At 38.5% G+C, this 19,460-nt stretch overlaps 1 protein-coding gene across 2 annotated transcripts in view; it reads right to left on the bottom strand.

Annotated features, from left to right (window-relative positions):
- Nucleotides 1-6,460: 6,460 nt before the first annotated feature.
- The window catches only part of nedd4a (NEDD4 E3 ubiquitin protein ligase a), a 50,130-nt gene continuing 37,130 nt past the window's right edge, over nucleotides 6,461-19,460 (bottom strand). For both annotated transcript variants that reach the window (XM_084061773.1, XM_084061772.1), the window contains 13 exons: nucleotides 18,602-18,660; nucleotides 18,404-18,469; nucleotides 17,212-17,441; nucleotides 15,837-15,958; nucleotides 13,395-13,465; nucleotides 12,970-13,065; nucleotides 12,518-12,591; nucleotides 12,358-12,418; nucleotides 10,336-10,395; nucleotides 9,584-9,691; nucleotides 9,087-9,183; nucleotides 8,585-8,657; nucleotides 6,461-7,324 (listed from right to left, as the gene is read on the bottom strand). In XM_084061773.1, the coding sequence (XP_083917899.1) occupies nucleotides 7,222-7,324; nucleotides 8,585-8,657; nucleotides 9,087-9,183; nucleotides 9,584-9,691; nucleotides 10,336-10,395; nucleotides 12,358-12,418; nucleotides 12,518-12,591; nucleotides 12,970-13,065; nucleotides 13,395-13,465; nucleotides 15,837-15,958; nucleotides 17,212-17,441; nucleotides 18,404-18,469; nucleotides 18,602-18,660 (1,220 nt within the window). In that variant the 3' untranslated portion in view covers nucleotides 6,461-7,221. The remainder of the gene's footprint in view (nucleotides 7,325-8,584; nucleotides 8,658-9,086; nucleotides 9,184-9,583; nucleotides 9,692-10,335; nucleotides 10,396-12,357; nucleotides 12,419-12,517; nucleotides 12,592-12,969; nucleotides 13,066-13,394; nucleotides 13,466-15,836; nucleotides 15,959-17,211; nucleotides 17,442-18,403; nucleotides 18,470-18,601; nucleotides 18,661-19,460) is intronic.

Below are 19,460 nucleotides of genomic sequence, written 5' to 3'. Positions count from 1 at the left end.
AGTTCTGCTATTTTTAAATAGACAACTTTATATAAGGTTAATGGTTAATGTATGTTTTGTAATAATAATCAAAATCTACAAAGTAACTAAAGTTTTCAAACACTTGCACATCGTGTGTGTGTGTGTGTGTGTGTGTGTGTGTGTGTGTGTGTGTGTGTGTGTGTGTGTGTGTGTGTGTGTGTGTGTCTGACTGTGCAGTGTGTGGGCACAGACAGACAGACAGACAGTAGGGGGAGGTAGGTAGCAGATAGCAAAACCGGTTATGTTAATGATATACTGTGTAGCCTACACTACAGTATTCCAAATAAGCTGAGGAACTCTGCTATCAGGTTCCCCTCCCCCCTACAGTACCTCTGTCCCCACCACACCGTGGAACCACACATTACTGCCGGACCCCCGGCAGTAACTCTGAGGACCCTCTAGGGGTCTCGGACCTCCTGTCGAAGACCCCTGATTTAACACTCTCTCTCTCTCTCTCTCTCTCTCTCTCTCTCTCTCTCTCTCAAAATGGGGGTCCGCGGGCTAATAAGTGTCAATTTGGAGGTCCTTCACATGAAAAAGTTTGAGAACCACTGCTCTATATCTCCCCCCCTTGCACTTTGGCTAATTAATATTGACTGTTGTAAGTGAAAAGGTTAAGAAATGTTCAAAAAGTTTACTTTATTGTTTCAGTTTCTGAGAGGCTGCAGCCAGTGTGTGCAGTTCAGATTTATGTTGTTCCTGTAAGGATAATTATTGTTCCAATTCCAAATATGGAATCTGTAGCAGCAAAATACTTAAAAAGATAAAAACTGTTTTCTATTGTTCCATTAAATTGGATTCAGTTCTAAAAGGCTAAAAACTGTACACGTCTTTTTTTTGAGGGGGGGGGGGGCACGGGGAAAGTAATATAAAGTAATATGTAATATATTACTCTTGATTCCAAGTAATACGTTATATAATATTATTACTTTTCAAAGGAGTAATAAGTAATACAAGTAGGTAACATATTACTCTCCTAAGTAATATAGCCCAACACTGATTATAAAACATATACATTAACCACTTTAGCCCTATATTATACCACGGCCATTAGAAAATAGACGATCTACAAGCTCGTAGATCGGCTACTTTCAAACATTTCAGTACTTTTACTTTTGGTACTTTAAGTATATTTTGATGCCAATACTTTGTACTTTTACTCAAGTAACATTTTGAACACATGCCTTACTTACTTTTTTAAAATACATTTTGATACCAAGCGCCATCTCGTGGCTGGACGGCCACACTACACTTTCTAATCATTTCAATGGGAGGTGCCAAGAATCTGTGGGCGTCAACTTTGAAAGGTACCTAAAGAAACCTTTGAAAACCTCTGATGTCCAATAGGTGGCCGTTTGAAGATCGTGCATGAATGAACAGGTGACCACTGTATATATATATATATATGTATATATATACATATATATATATATATATATATATATATATATATATATATATATATATATATATACATATACATATATATATATATATATATATACATATATATATATACATATACATATACATATATATATATACATATACATACATACATACATACATACATACATACATACATACATACACACACACACACACACACACACACACACACACACACACACACACACACACACACACACACACACACACACACACACACACACACACACACACACACACACACACATATATATATACACACAAATATATATAAAAACAAAAATATATACACACAAAATGTAATAAAAATACAAATAAATCTGACAGATTTTTAATCCACTGTAGTGGAGATGTGTCAAGACATGTCAATGGAGACGTGTCAAGCAGCAATGCAGAATGACAGTATAGGTAGTTGATCAGGAAGTGGAATTGCACAATATTTTTAACATTTTGTCCTGCAGCTGTCAGAATACTAGAGAACAGAAAATAACAAATGCAAAATAGAACGACTGTAATCCCCTGCTCAAAATGTTACTGCACATGTACATAGACAAGTGAAATAGACAAATGGGCTGTTAGGATATTGCAAGTGGGCCCCCGAAATAATTGACAAAACACTAATATTTTGTAATAATAATATAACATTAATATATATATATCTGCTGTCCGGCAGGAACCAGCTAACTCCAAAATGTTCATTTTTCAGGAAATGAAAAAACAAAAACAAAAATGTTAGGAGGTTTTGTTCATTGATAAGAACAGCTAAATGGACCTCCAAGCTCACAATGAGGTTGGAGGTCAAAAGGGGGTGGAGCCTGGAGTCAGCAAAACCAGCTAACTCCACCCCTTTGCTGAATTAGCTGAAAAAAAAGAGGGGAAAAAATGACATGGTATTTGTCTTTAAAACCTTGAAAATTTTAAAAAAGTTTCACTGATCAATTAAAATTAGGAAATGAACGTGGCGCACCCATCTTAACGAAAGGCTGCCATGTTAAGTCGTCAGATGGGTGGGCCACAAACACTTTCAACATTTTAAAGTGGGCCCTGATCCAGAAAAGGTTGAGAACCACTGCTATATACTGTATGCCTTCTGCTTCTTTGCACATTTGACACTGTTGCTAAAGTTATAAGATAGTGTTGCTGTCGGGCATAAATATTGTTTCCATCTCCATATTTCAACTTTTAATGTCTTTTCCCCGTATTTTTTTATTAATGCCCTACTTCATTGTAAGGGTGCCTTCCAAACTATAGTGAAAATAGCCTATCTACAATCTCACAATTGGTCGCATCACTATGTTGTGATCTTGTACTGTAGATCTGCTATTTTCACGACCCCCCCGAAAAAAAGACGTATTTAAGAAAAGAAGTACAGTACATGTAAAGTAAATGTATAAGAAGGCATCTTACCTTGTACGGCACTGCAATGAAGAGGTTCTAAAATAAAATGATTTATAGAGGAAGTGGCAGAGAAAAAGTACATGGGTATGTATAGTAGAAGGGAGAGGCTTAGCAAACACTGTAGGCAGGAGCAACACAGGGATGTCTGCTTGAGAGGGATTAAGAGCAGTCTAATTCTCATTGCTTTGAGATCCGATTTCAGATCAGATGACAGATCCAGATTAAGGGTGCAACAGTTAATCGATTGAATTGATCATAAGAAATATTTATAATCGATCATTAAATAATGATCCATGGGGCCTTTATATGGGGCTCTGGCTGACAGCGCAAAGCGTTGACTATTAAATTCATGCTTACTTCTGTGAAAACGGTTGTATTTTCCTTTCCAGAGAACTATGAGCAAGTACTTGCATAAGCCTCGAAGACCACAATCCACCACAAACCATGAGCAATATCCAAATGGAACTTGTGCAAGTGCAAAGCATTGTACTTGTGTATGAATAACATCTAAATAGCATTACAAGAAGGAATGTGTCTTGTAAAGTGCAATTAAACTGAAAGGAGATATTGGTCATAGAGAATTTATGTTTATCAAATTAACAGCAATGGTCAATTTATTTGCTGTGAATAACAACTTAAAATAAAGAAAACGGAGGGAAAAAAGCAATAAATGCATGTCATTACACTGTCATAACCATGACATTACATGAACAATGTGTTTTGTGAACACTTATTTTGTGAATTAAGTGTTCGGTCATTTATGTCACTTTCAATGCAAAGATGACATTGTTTGGGATGTCTTTGTTACAAGTTAAATAAGTCATTAACATGACATACTGTAGCAGACAGCATCAAACTGAAGACACTATGTGAGGCTTGCCGTCAACAGTATCTTGTGCACGCTGCCGGTAGGCTTAGTACCTCCACTATATATTTTTCTTGCATGCGTTTTATACTATCTTATTTTAATCGTATATAACTAAGGCGCGATGCCCGTTGGGAATGCATGCCACTCCAGTTATGTGGGGAAACACACACACAGATTCCATTCATAATAACAATAGTGCACCACAGGGCTCCCTCCCGTCCCTGCAAGACGAATAAGACTACATGCAGTGGTGGTTACTTTAGTGAAAGTATCAATATGGCAATGTAGAAACACTACAAGTAAAAGTCCTGTAATCAAAATTTACTTGAGTAAAAGTACAAAAGTATTGGCATCAAAATATACTTAAAGCACCAAAAGTAGAAGTAGTCATAATATAATGCAGAATGTCCCTTTCACAAGTTATCATATGTCTAAAATGTATTAAAATCTCTTGAAAATAGCAGATTTACAAGCTCACAACGCCTCATTGTGAGCTTATAGATCGACTATTTTTAAATAGCCAAAGTTTAAATAAAGCTGTAGTGGTTCATGTATGCTATGCAATTATAATATACATCTACAAAGTAACTAGTAACTAAAGTTGTCAAATAACTGTAGTGGAGTAAAAAGTGGAGTGATACAGCTTCATCATGACGCAAAATTTGTAGAAGCAGTAGCATTAAGTGTATTTTGTTAACGTGAAATGGCGGAAAATCGAGTCTGGCACAAAATGATCCAAGGAATCCAGGGGGTGGGGGAAATATTTAGCGCAAAAAAAGCCCAAAAATAAATAAAAAAAAGAAGAAAAAAAAGGTCACACATGGACCATTGATATGCACAAGCTTTTGTAGCTTGGTAAAAGGTGAGAATCGGGCAGCCAATGTACGCTACATTGGCCTACGGGAGCGCGCCCCACCAATGAGTGGACAGGTTGTCCGAGCCCATGGACGAGCTACTGTAATGGTACTGTAAATCTAGGCCCCCAAATTTGAGATTGTGCTAGGGGCTCGTCATTTCTCGCAGGGCCTTTAGCCCCGAGGCACCCACAGGATTGGCGTCTATGGGTGGAGGTTTTTCCTCGGCCTACTGGGAGTGTGGGTGCAAAATTTCGGCTGTTCCGGCCTTCTGGCACCGGCGGGGATAAAAAACACTGCATTCCACCATAAATGTCACGTTTTGAAGAAAATGCTAAATGGGGTCATCTTCATTGTACAACATACGCTCCAAGAGTTATAGGCCAAAATGTAAAGAGGGCTGGTACAGCACCACTATGAGGCGGATTTGAAAAAAGTGTGGTGGAGTGACTTCCTTGGCCTACCGGCAGCCCTGCCTGAGAAAGGAGGTGCTCATTGGTGGAATGGTTTCTGATTAGCTCCGGAAACATAATCTCCATCCTTGGCTGTTCCAGCCTGGAGGAGATAATAAAATTACATGTTATGTAATTTATGTGGAGTTATGTTACAGGTATTTGAAATGGTGGTTGTATAATAATAATAATAATACTAATAAATATTAGAACAACATCATAACTGAAACTGATAGATTAAAAAAAAGATTCATTAATACTGGTATTTCCATTTATTTATTTTTAAATACAATATTTAATTGGAGTGTACTTAAAACACCAAATTAAGAGTTTTCTTAAATGTATTTCACCGTTTTAACTGATGTATAATGCACTTACAAGTGTCAGGATTCAATTTTATAAAATCTGCCTTATGGTTTAATAAACAATATTATACTGTATATTTAACAGAACTTCCATTGAAGGTTGAGGACATCTCAAAAGGTTCTTATGCTATATATATATGATCAAATTCTACATTAAATTACAAATGAAGGCCTCATAAATTGATTTACATATTGGAGAGAAAAGAGAATGTGCTTATTTTCAGCAATGTTTCATATGTAAACATTTAAACAGATGTGCATTTGAAGCAGAGGATAGATATATCATATATATATATATATATATATATATATATATATATATATATATATATATATATATATATATATATATATATATATATATATATATATATATATATATATATATATATATATGCATCTTTACAAACATTTAAGCAGTCTGCAGTTGATAGATTTGAGAAGGTCTATACAAAATAAGACTTATCTATATTAACAAAGTGCTTTACTTTATAAAAGCATAAGTATAAAATTGTGTTCTTAGAGACAAGAAAAAGCCCATAGTACAACCTGTAAACATACCAGGTAGTGTAAACATATGTTTTACCTTTCATAAAATAAAATATTGTTTGTTAAAACATTCTACTGCTTAAGCATAGTCAATATCCTACAAAATTATTAGGCAACAAATGTTCACTCATTTTGAGAACAGATTTCCCATCTGTTCACAATTCAAGAGTTACCACAAAAAGAACAATTGTAAAGGGTTGCTCTTAAAAATAGAGCACTGTACTGCTATTAGACACCCATGGTGAACAGAAGGAAAAGAAAGGCTAGCATTTCTTATTGAAAGAGGTGGCAAAATGCACAAGATTGCAATTATGTTTACATGTGTGCAAGAAAAAGGAGAATTCAACATGTGCTATAACTTTAAGACAAACTGCCTTCAATATCTTTTTCTGTGTTACTTAGAGAGTATGTTGATGGATATAGTCCATTCTCTTGATACATACAGGATTCAGATTGTGCTAACTTATGATAGAAAGTTAATGATACTTTAGTTTTTCTTTCAAACTTCAACACCTGAGTTCAAATCTAACTCACACATACTGCATGTATTGAAAAGACATCAACAGGTTTGCAACAAAGAAAAAAGCCTAACATTTCAAACGTCTCATTACAACTGCAAAGAGAAAGACTTTATGCATTCACATACATTTCCAGCAGTTCCTTATCATTGGATAGAATAGAGTTCTTCATGAAAACAGTCTATTTTTTTCTTTCTTCTTCGTTTTTAGCAGAAATTGGTGCGGCTTCAATGTCAAGGGGGCGAATACAACTTTGAGTGACTAAACATAAAGGCTCATATATTATGGCATAAAAAATATTTTTTTGTAAACTTCAGAAAACAAGGAGCGATAGATCACCTGATGGTCACTCCAGAATGTCATTTTCCCTTATTTCTGTGTCCCATAATCCTGCGTGTCACAGGAAACCAGAGGGAAGGCAAGGCTGTGTGACTAGTACTCTACTGTCCCGTGGCAGGTGCGGCCTGTGTCACAGCCTGTGTCACGACCGTGACACAGCCCGTGACAGGTGCGGCCTGTGTCTGAAGCTCGAGCACACCATGGTGTGGCTTGTCGACAAGAACTGAGAGTGTGTCGCGTAGTTCTTGCCGGCAAGCCACACCGTGGCGCGATGGAGTTATGATTTAGGCATGACAAAGAGCACGTTCCTTCAACATTAAAAGTCCTACATCTTGCCATTTGGCTTCAGTGCGATGGCACTCGTAACACTTAACTTCTTCTGCCTGGCGGCCATATGGTACGAAGCCCCTAATCCACCCCGTCGAAACCTTGTGCGTTCTCGATGGCGATGTGAAGCTTCTCTCTCAGCTCTTCAAAGGACTCGTAGGGAGGAAGGTCCAGTCGATTGAAGCTGAAGAAAAAGTGATGAGTGAGTGAATATGACACAAAACAAACATGTATTATGAGGGTGGATACCAGGTCTGGAATTTCGTAATTTTAGGGTCAAGGCGACCTGGCCTTTGGTGTTGTCAGTTTTTTGAGGGCACGAAGGCCAACTATCAGGGCAGGAGGCCATCAATTAAAACAATGATTTTAAGTCCAAGGAAATAATGAATTTTACTTGATGATTACATTATTTTTTTATATTGTACAACTACAGTATAACTATCAGTGACTTACATTATTTTTTTATATTGTACAACTACAGTATAACTATCAGTGACATATAACCTGTTTATTTCACAAAATAATGTATAGGAAAATTACCAATATTTGTACACGGTCAATATTTCTCACATTCAGCACTGCACTTCGCTGATTGAAGTAAGGGTCACATGAATCGCATGAGCATTCACATATTAGAGGTTTTATCGTATTTTCCCCGCAAAAGTTATTTCCATTGAATATTAATTGTGATTGGACTGGCATTAATGACTTAAGTTGATTTTACATGATTTAAAATAAAGTATTTGTTAATTATTAACAATATGAGATTGATACTAACTTTATTTATTTGGTTAGCCTAATGCACATTAATATTATCAAACACGTTTTTATACATTTTTCATCATCTATTTCTCTCTCTCTCTATACTCTCTATCTGTTGTTGTGTATTACCCTCGCTTGGGAAATGCTCCATGATTATTACCGCAAAGACTTTGGAGTCAATTGAACTTGTTGGACCCTTGCTGCACCTTTTTTTTCGGCATGTCAGACAGCCATTTTTGGTGGATACAAATTGTATAACAGTTTGGTAAAGCGCAGCTACTGGACATGTCACATACGTACGTTCAGTAGCTCGCACAAACATAATGTCGCTTTAGTGGACTCGTGACACCCACAAACAGGTACAGTCTAGACTCTAAATTCCTGCCAGTTACAAACATTTCATTTAAGCTAGTAAAGATAAACAAACAGCATCTCTCTCTCTCTCTCTGCTTTGCTTCCGCTGCATTTTAATTTGCGCATGATTGCCTAAAAACCCTATTGACAGGAAGATAGCTCTGAGGAGATATCAGCTTGAGCAGTGCAGGCGGGGCATCAAGGCCACTGTGGCCGTGGGGCAATTTTTCGAGGGGCACACGGCCAAACAGAGGGGCAACGAGGGCCATGGCCGTCGTGGCCCCCGTGAAGTTCCTGCCCTGGTGGATACTGTATGTGTAGTGCTCACCATGTGTGCGCTCGGGGTAGCTTGTCACGTGTTCCCCACTGTTCAATGGTGAAGAGCTGTGGCCCGTTGGACCCTGGAGCAGGAGGCGATCAAAGGCAATTAGAAGGAATAATCAATATAACAATCTATATTAAAAATGCTGTAAATTATAATTTTGGTTTAAACAAAATATATGTTTTTTTGTTAAAAAGATACAGCTCTATAATCTGGTAGAAATCATTGATATAGAGTGTTCAATAACACGTCTTTCCAGCTCTTTAGTAAAAAGAAAATTCATTTTCAGGTGGGTCACCAATTTCATCCAATCAGGAGAGAGAGCCCATTTATCAGCTTCAACCTATGAACCTACACCAGCGAAACACAGCTGATGTTCTGCTGATGTTCAGTCCAATTGGAGGAGTAACCCTGAGGGCTCCTTACTTACTTACTACTTACTTAGAAGGAACCCTGAGGGTCCCTGTACCCTACTTTGAGAACCACTGAATTATAATTGTCAACTCACCATAGAGTTCAGCAAAGCCATTCATGGGGACCCTCGATGTTCCTGTCACAAACTGCAAAAGACGAATTCGCTTTTCTGCGTCCATCAATAATACGCACTGAAAATGACAAAAACAATATGCTACATTATGAAGCATTCCTCACTGGAACTTTATGGATTCCTCTCCATACACAGTAAAGTCCTCAATGTGAATTTACCCATTTGTAATCCATTCGAATCGCTGTGGTTCAAATTATGGATAATTTAATAATAAGAAATTGTGGCCCAGCCAAATATATAGAGACGCTTTGACACTTCAAATTCTCCCATCTTTGAAGTGAACAAGTGACCTAACAACGTGACACACACCATTGACACGAGTGTCATTGATGCTTTCTGTTTGTCAGGGCCTTGAGAGTGTACAAATGTAACCAAATTTGTACATTCTCAAGAGAGACATTTAACGAGTAGCGTTGCAATTTAGCTTATTGACCGCCGAGACAGGAAAGTCATCTTACTTTCCAAAACCACTGGATGACGGGCTGGTTGATGCAGTAGCCGTTCTTATACTTGGTGTTTTCTCTCCAATCGTTGACATCCACGTCTCCGAGACCGCACATCAGCAGCTGCACAGAGCACACACACACACAGCAAGTTGACTTTTCCCCTGAAAAGCGACTGATTACAACTCATTGTATCTGATGCTAATTACAGTACGCCATAGAACTTCACTAGCTCTAGGACATTAAATGACTACTTCTACTGTTACAGTGACATTGCCGTCTTAGCTTTATACTTTATACATTAGTACAGTGGTTCTCAACATGTGGTCTGGGGAGCCCCAGGGGTCCTTGGGGGGTGTTTCCAGGGGGTCCCCAGCAAAAATTGTAACCACTCAAGCCCTAGCTGTATTTGAAAAACTGTGAAAATAGCAAATATATTTGTCTATGACGTTCCCAAAATAGTTGTGCCAGGTTGAAAGTGGTTTATTTCACACTCATTGCACCAGCTAGAGGCTAGAAGCTTGAATGACTCACTCGTAGAATTCTGTACTTACTCTAATCTAATAACTAAGATCCTCTCTTATGGGGGTTCCGGCCACCACATCCATATCAATGTGGAGGTCCTTGACATGAAGATATTTGAGAACCACTGTATTAGTATATAATTAAGATGAATACGACCACGATTCTCTATAATGTTATATGTTGAAATGTCTGTATTTCACCTAAAGGATTCCTGTTGTTGAATGTTCAGTGCAGTGACTCACCTCCAACTCGTTCTCGTCAAAGATCTTGATGAGATCCTGTGGGATCAACTCGTAGAACCCCTGGGAGCAGAGGAGAACATGTTATCCAGCAGGCTTATCATGCTCCATTTAGAAGCTACACCATTGTGTGAGGGGGGGGGGTTCACATGCCATAAAGAACAGATCTACAAGCCTAAGGATTGCGTTGTTGGCTTGTAGATCTGATGCACTGAGCTTGTAGATGGGCTATTTTCGGCATGCAACGCTGTTGTGCGAACAAGTATAAATTAAGCATTAATTATGCCTCAGACAGCAGCTGTGTGAGAGGAACCCAAATAGAACTCAGTCCTCATGACTCACTGGCTGCGGTTACATGGGCTATTGTTACATGGACAGTTGTATTCGGAATGAATACACTTCTATTTGGAATGAATGAATGGATGAATTCATTCAGAATAGAAATGCTCATGTAAACACCCCAATTGGAATAGAATATTCCATTCCAGTCTGACCCGAATGCATTTTCATTCGGGTTAGGAGGGGTGGTATATACCGTTTGAATCGGTATATACCAATCGGAATTGACAATATAAACACTTTATTCCGAACGCTCCTGTCTGTTTGGAATACATGCATTCCTTTGCGCATGTCCATGCTTAGTAGTGCTGTCAGAATTGTCCAAAAATGACCTATCAAATCTCTAATTCGGCCACGGCTGGTGCTGAGAAGTGTTCGCTCCTGCAGGATAAAATGAATGATTCTATTCTATAGCGTAATTTAATAAGCCTGTAATTGTTAAGCCCAGACTTGTCCAGGAGAACGGACGCTCCGAGGATTTCTGGCCTATAGGCTACATTTATATGGATCTTTTTCTAAACGGATATTTTAGTCCTCCGTCTTTAAAAAGAATCCCTGATTCCCTGGCCACATGACAAAGATAAAAGCTAGCTGCAAGTTTCAATTTTAAATCAGATTTTACATTTATTTTATATATGAGGGGCCAAATACATATACCTTTTTAATCACATGTTAAGGCCCAATACTGCAATAGCTGCATTATTTTAATAGCATACGTGAACAAAAATAAACGAAAACAACATTATCCAACATTATTAGGGCGCAGTTACAGCTGAGTTTTACTTCATCAATTCATTCCATGGGCAGCCGGAACGGTCGCCCCAAAACACCCCGCCCCACGCACCTTATGAGCGGGCCATCCGCGGCCGCTCCATGGTCGCTGGATTTTGACCCGGGCGATTGTGTTTTAGGACGACAGACCCCACATTCAACCCGTGTTCGCTACTCGGCGCAGAAAGAGGGGTTTCGTCACAGTGAATGAGTTACAGCATGTTTCATAATAATACAAGAAAAACGTGACATTCGGCATAATGAGTAGCCTATTTAAGTGTATTTTGATGCCAATACTTTTGTACTTTTGCCATAAATGAGCGTGCCTTGTTTCATAGACTGTAAGTGTTGCTCTCTCTCTCTCTCTCTACATTTATTACAATAATGACCATGAGCGGTCCGGTGTTTATGTATTATTATTATTTATTATTATAATGACCATGTGCGAATGCGCGATGACGTCATCGTACCTACATACTGTACCGTGTCTGGTACCAAAACAAAAAAGAAACTGGTCTGAACTTAGATCACGTAGATCTGCTACTTTCGCATTAAAATGGCTTGCACCACATTACAACTAGGGGTGGGACGATATGGGTATCTCACGATACGATATCTATTGCGATATTAGGCCCTTGATAACGATAATATCACGATATTCGATATATTGCAATATATTGCGATATCACGATATATTGCATGAAATTTCACAAACGATATATCACGATAGTCCTTATATTCAATTCATAAACACTTAAAATAGCACCAAACAGTTCAAAATCATCATTACACAAATACAGAGTCGGAAAAACAACGTATACAAGCTCATAGCGCGGCGCCGCGCTATGAGCTTAAACACTCCTCAAATAATCATTATTACAGCCATATTTACTAATAGAAATTACAATTATTTACCTCCTTGAATGCTGTCATCTGCTTCTGTACCCTGTTCACAAACCTCCACTGCATGACAAGACTGTCAAACAAAGACAGGATTAGCATAAAGAATTACAGAGACCAAGTGAACGGAATGACACTTCCTATTTGCACCAGCAGGGGTCCCCACAGTACTTACTGGATATAATCCCTCTTGTTTTCATCAGTGACAATGATCTCAGTGCCACCTGGAGTCAGCTCATGTGACTGTGTCTAAAGAGGAAAGACAATGGTGGAAGAAGTACTTTTTACTTCAATAAAAGTAGCAATATCACAAAGTAAAAGTCCTTTATTCGAAGGTCCCATTTACCAAAGATTTCTTTCTTCTCGAAAACAGCAAATCTACAAGCTCACAATGCACCGCGAACTGATGTAATTGTGAGCTGGTAGAGCTGCTATTTTTGAATAGATTAAGAATAAATATGGCTTACGCGCTTAATGTATGTTTTGTATTAATCACCTAATCTGCAAATTAACTAATAACCAAAGCTTTCACACACTTGTAGTGGAGTAAAAAGTACAATATTTGCCCCTGGCATGCAGTGGAGTAGAAGTTTAAATTATCCAAAGATGGAAATTTAATAAGCCAACCTGTCCAAACAGCTCCTCATCGATGGTGAACCTCAGGTCCAGGTCTGTCGGGTCGTTGTCTAGAATCCACTTCAAGGAGTTGAAATACTCACTGTCCTGGAGACACATTACACAACCTTTACATCCACCTAGAAATATTTACAACTAGAAAAGTGATATTATTTTGTTAAAATAGCTCTATATTCTTATGGTAATCATAGAGTGTTTGTTCAGTAACCCTGTCTCTCCAGCTCTTAATAAACAGAAAATACAATTTCAGGTCAGCATACGGATTTTATCCAATCAGGAGAGTGAACTCATACAATGCAACACATGTAATAATAAAAAAGCAGATAATAACAACAAATAAATAAACAATAATTGAACAACAGATTTTTTATAGGCCAAAATAGGGACATCAGGGTTAATAGACAGGTATGACTCACCACAGACTCCATGTCCTGGAGATTGATGGCTTTCTGCAGCATCATCTTGTAGAACGGCCGGATGAAGAAGGCTTTGACACACACACACACACACACACACACACACACACACACACACACACACACACACACACACACACACACACACACACACACACACACACACACACACACACACACACACACACGTCATTATGAGATTTTACACATCAAACCCATACCCCTGAGCACTCGGGGGGGGCACAGGGGTAGTGGAATGAATACCGACTATTTCTACAATATTGGTATTGATACTTATACTTAAATGAAAAATGTGAGCACTTTTTCCACAGTGCCGGCTGCAGACAGTAATAAGCAGGGGGGCATTAATTATTCTAGGGGGGGCACCTGCCTGTCCCTCACGCACGCGCGCGCAGCGCGCGTGCGTGATGGACCCGTGCGCGCCGGCGCGAAGCGCCGGCGCGCGATTTTTTTCGGTTATTGGATGGATATTTTACTTTTTTGGGGTGTTTTGTAACTCTATTTCGGTTAATTCGGTTCATTTACCTTGCCCCTATATGCACCAACAACAAATACAATTACAGCATTAGGCCTATAATGTCTTTAATGTAATGTCGGCATTGCATCTCCACAGGCACAGACTCCACAGCGGGAGAAAAAAAAGGCAGGCTATACTGCGCTGCGCTGCGCTGCGCTGCTTGAAAAAAATTAAAATAATAAAAACATCTGGCCAATCTGAACTGGGGGGGCACAAAGTCTAATCTGGGGGGGCATTGCCCCCCAATGCCCCCCCATAGGGCCGACACTGTTTTTCCACCACTGCACGGGGGTACAGTACGGTACCTGTCCACTACCACGGGGTCTAGTGGTGTAGCATTGTCAATAATGCTTCCACTTGCTTCCAGATGTGTATTATGTGTATTTTGGTTTTCAACCTTTTTCACTTCAATGACCCCCGGTTCGATATGTACTGTATTAGGCCACAGATCCCCATTTGCTAACATTTTTTACCAAATGGAGTGTACAAATGGGACCAAATGGAACCATCTGTACACTCTTAAGAGTTAAATACCCTGTATTGCAAGGGTCCATTTGGACCCCTGGTGCACCCAGACCTGACCAACTTTGTGTATTTTTCATTATATCATTCATTATAACAAATTGTAAGACTTTCAAAATGCTTACGATAAAAAACAGCAACAACAACCTAATAATAATTATGTTCCAAAAATGTAAAATACTAATGATTCCAGACATTTTACTCTTACTTATATGTTACCAAGCATAAGCTGATGCCAGAAAAGAAAAAATGTATCCAAAAAGGCAAAAAATACAAGTCTGTATGCTCCGTTCAAAAACAAAGTAATGAAAATATTTGTACGTAGCATAAAAAAGTAAGCTGCAAGCCTTCCTTTCTCCAATTTACTGTACTGTACTGTACTGTTTGGCTCAGCACCAACATAGGGGGGAAAATAGCTGATCTACAAGGTTACAACGTGCCTCATTGCGAAGCGTTGTGAGCTTGCAGATTGGCTGCTTTCGGCGACAAGCGACACATCAGAGTTCAATGGGTGTGTCCACCAGCATGAGACACATCTTTAGAAATCAGATTTGTATCACCTAGGACAGTGGTTCTCAACCTTATCACGCCGTGACCCCCAAAAGAATAATATTTGAACTGGGGACCCCCCCACCCGACAAGCACTTGGAATTGTAGGAGTTGAAGCATTACATTTAGTTTGACTCGGTTCCACAGATACATATTGTGAAAATAGCCGATCTACGAGGCGTTGTGAGCTTGTAGATCAGCTATGTTCAAAGGCTTTGCCTCTTTCTTATATTATTTGACAATTTATGGTACAGATGTGCCACTTCAAAACTTCACACGTTACTGTTCTTTCCCTGAAAGTCCCCTGAAAATGCATTTTTTTCCTCCCTTTTCTACCCTTAAAATGCACTGTTTTGCCCCTGAAAAGAAGTTGTCACAACACACCCCCGTTTTTCCCTTCAACAGACATCCATATACATGAGAACAAAAGAATGTGTGTTTAAGAAGGTGTCAGACTCATTATGAGGCGAAAGGTGATTTGACCAGTTGCTCAAATTAATTAGCATCATAAAAGCAGTGATCATCAAAATAATTCAGCATTTTAAATGCCCTTCTTTGTCCCTCTTATTGCCCTGGGAATCCCCTGAAAATGTACTGTCTTGGCGATGGCAGGACATGTGAAGTTTTGAAGTGGCACATCTGTATATTTGTTGATTGCTTTTGATGCAGTAATGGTCTTTCCTTAAATTGTCACTTTACTATCATCTGGGGTGTGTGTGTGTCCAAAAAAAATCATGTGGGGACCCCCCTGGGGGTCCCGACCCACAGGTTGAGAACCACTGACCTAGGACAGTGGTTCAAATGTCATTCACAACAAGCCTGCGCAGTCTCACCATCCAGTAGTTTTCCATGGTACACGGCCATGCCGGCCACGCGGCCAATGAACTTGAAGTAGGACAGGTGGTCCTCGTTACATAAGCCTGAGTTGGGGTTGATCTGCAGGGTGTAGTTGTCCCTGAAACACAAACACAAACACAAACACACATGACCTTTACAACAATGAAGCCACGTTCCCTTTAGCTTACTGTCCACCCCATGCTAGGTATATTTTGAATACTTTTGTACTTTTACACAAGTAAATTTTGATTACCAGACTTTTACTTGTAACAGTGTGTTTCTACATTGCAGTATTGATACTTTTACTGAAGTAAAAAAAAAAAGAAATACCTTTTCCACCACTGCTGGAATGCAAGCTGCAGTCATTCAGTAATTGTCATTGTTGGATTAAAATCATATAAGAGAAGCACACTGAGGCAACCACTGTATTCTGTGACTGTGCTGCAAGCTGCAAGCTGTATGACAATTATCATCGCTGTTGGAAACCTTGTATGTCCAAACTGTACATTTTTAGGTTAATTGAAAAAAAGAATTGGTTCAATATTTATAAATTCCACAGATAGACATAACCACTTTCACTTAAAAAATGGTTCTAAAATAGAGAAAATAACACATTGCATCATGACACACTGTGAGCTTGTAGCTATTTTCTCAGTTTTTGAGCGACACTCTTGTACGATGAAGTAGGGCATTAATTTACAAAAACATAAAAAGGATGAAATACGGAGGAGATACAAGGTTTCTGCCTGACTCTATGCATATATACAGTATAATAGTGTTGATTTTGACAGTACATTTTTATTTAGTTTTAGTCAGTCTTTTGAATAAAATTCCATTTACTTTTAGTCCTATTAGTCATCGGAAATGTTTTAGTTTTTGTCTGGTTTTAGTCGACTAAATATCATAAGATTTTAGTCGACTAAATCTACCGGTACAGTTGATTTAGTCGACTAAAATGTATTTTGGCGGTGCCTTGATGGCGTCGTAATGGCTGATGTTTCCCTTGGTTGAATGCTGAAAATAGCCGACCAAGCTCACAGATCTGCTATCTATAGTAGATCTATTTAGAGTAGATCTGCTATAGTAGATCTGCTATTTTCAGAAACACCTGAGTGCAACGAAACATAAAATGACTTGTCCTTCAGTTCTACTGGATCTCTTCTCCACTAGTCCCCCTCTAACATTTTAGTCTAGTTTTTATTTGTTGACGAAATAGTCAATAGATTTAGTCTTAGTTTTAGTCATCATAGCATAGTTTTTATTTCGTTTATATTTAAATTTCATCAGTGAAAAAAGGTATTTGACGAACATTTTTCGTCATAGTTTTAGTCGACGAAATCAACACGGCAGTATATATATATGTGGACTCACGTGGCAGAATATTCAAACAGTCCATAGTAAGGGTTGAACATCTCCTTGGAGATGAGGAAGAACCATTCCCTGGCTATGCCTCCATAGTCCAGGCCTTTCTCTCCCTCGAACTCCACCCACAGGCGTGCCTTCAGGAAGTCGGCCCTCTTCACAGCCAGGATGCGTCGGTACGAGTCCTCCAGCACCGCGTTGCGCCTCAGCTTCATCTCAAAGCGGTTGGGGATGTCGGCCTGAAACAAGAAACACATGTGTGAGGTAAGCTGTATATATATCGGTTTGGCTGATCTATACGGTATATACAGTAGGCCTGTCACATAATCGTCTAATCACAATTATTTGCGATAATCGCAATTATTTTTGCATAATCGTCATAATCGTTTCCATGTTGAAAAATATTCTTTGTGACACGTTGTAAGCTTGTAAATCTGCTATGTCTGCTATTTTTTTACATGTATAACATTATTAAATATGTCAATAATTTCTTTGTATATTTAAGTTTTGTCATATCTGTCAAATATTTTTTTAATTATGAAGTCTAAGAGGCAAACAGAAATTTAAATTGTATTCATACGCTCCAATGTTCAATGGCCAAACACACAATTAAATCATTAATCGTAATTATTTGAGTGACAATTAATCGTCAACTTAAATTTGTAATCGTGACAGCCCTAATGGTATATATTGACAACACTGGTATGGGCAATTATGCTGCCTCAATGTGTCCCGATTTTTTTTTTTTTAGATAACTTTCAACCTGGCTCTAACATGAGGAGCACATGTCATGGAGGAACCAGCTCCAGGCCAACCTACTGGACATTTTGAAGCACTTCTGACAATTCAAAACACCAACGGAACAGTTGTAAAGTTCACTCTAATGCTCAAGGTTCAAGGTGCACTTTAGTGTTATGTCCTTGTGTACTCTTCGAACATCGCAGCAGCATTAAACAAATAATGTGGGGGAAAAAAATACTTTTATATACAGTACATACAATATAGACGATTGATCGATCTAGCTTTACGTCTGTCTGTCTGTCTGTCTATCTATCAGCACACCAATGTTGGTCTATAGCAGCAGTATATCAACGTTGTCAGTAGAGGGCAGTGTGACACAAATATTATATCTGTGAGAAAAGATGAAGCTGTAACCCTGGACTTTCAATCCTTTGTTTATAGCCTTGTATCGGACGCTTACCGGCTTCTTGAGCTTCTTACGGAAGTATTCATATTTCTGCTTGTAGTCTCTGGAATAAGGCACAGCCTGGAATTGACCAAAAAAAGTACATGACAAGAAATCAATCATTAAGCTGAGGAAGTTTAGTCTTGATACATAAAATGTAAACTGTGGGTGTGTGAAATTAGTATAAATCAGACAAATGAAATCTCTACTCACTGGTCCGGTTATGGCAGAGTTCTGTAATCTGGGGTCTTCCCATTGTGTGGTCCTGGTATCTGTGTAAAATGAAAAGTCCTAGTTATTCATCAATGCTAAAGCGATACGTCATTCATTACTACATACAGTACAGAGTTCATGGACAAGCTCTACTCTATGCTATGGCATATCATCGCTGTTGGGCAGAATGAAAGCTTGAATCTCCATATTTCATCCTTTGTTATGCTATTGCTTATTTAATTAAACCATTAAGACCTGGAATCTGTGTCATTTTTAGATTTGAGCTAAAAAACATTATTTTACACTTTGGCTATTCAAAAATAGCAGATATACAAGCTCAAAGCGCGGCACAGAGTGCCGCGCTACAAGCTTGTAGATATTTTATTTTTGCAAATCTTTGAATATTATATTTTTTTAAGCGAACATTTGATATGGATCGTCCTTGGGTCTGAAATAAAGATTGAATTGAATAACTCAAATCTTTGCTTCTGGGGGTCCCTGGAACAAAATATTTTGAGATGGGGGTTCGCGGCCAAATACATAATACATCATTTTGGGGTACTTGACATCAAAAGGTTTGAGAACCACTGATATAGCAACACAAGTTTTTTCAAAAAACTGTTAGGATTTAGAAGACATTTTGTAGAATCAGAACCTCAGGCCTTGGGGCCTTACTTTCACTATTTTTGAAGATTTTCACTGATAACATGCCCAAAATAGAGATGCCAGGTTTAAAGTGTGTCTGAGAGTTTTATAAATATTGAACCAATGAAAAGTATTAAAGGTAGGGTAAGTGATATTTTTTGGTTAAAACAAAAAGTATTTTGTTAAAAGGTTAAAGTACTATATTCTGATAGTA

The sequence above is a fragment of the Gymnoscopelus microlampas genome (genome assembly GCF_963454915.1).
Source record: "Gymnoscopelus microlampas genome assembly, chromosome: 1".
In the NCBI taxonomy this organism is placed as follows: Eukaryota; Metazoa; Chordata; class Actinopteri; order Myctophiformes; family Myctophidae; genus Gymnoscopelus; species Gymnoscopelus microlampas.
This window is presented reverse-complemented; position numbering and strand designations above follow the sequence as displayed.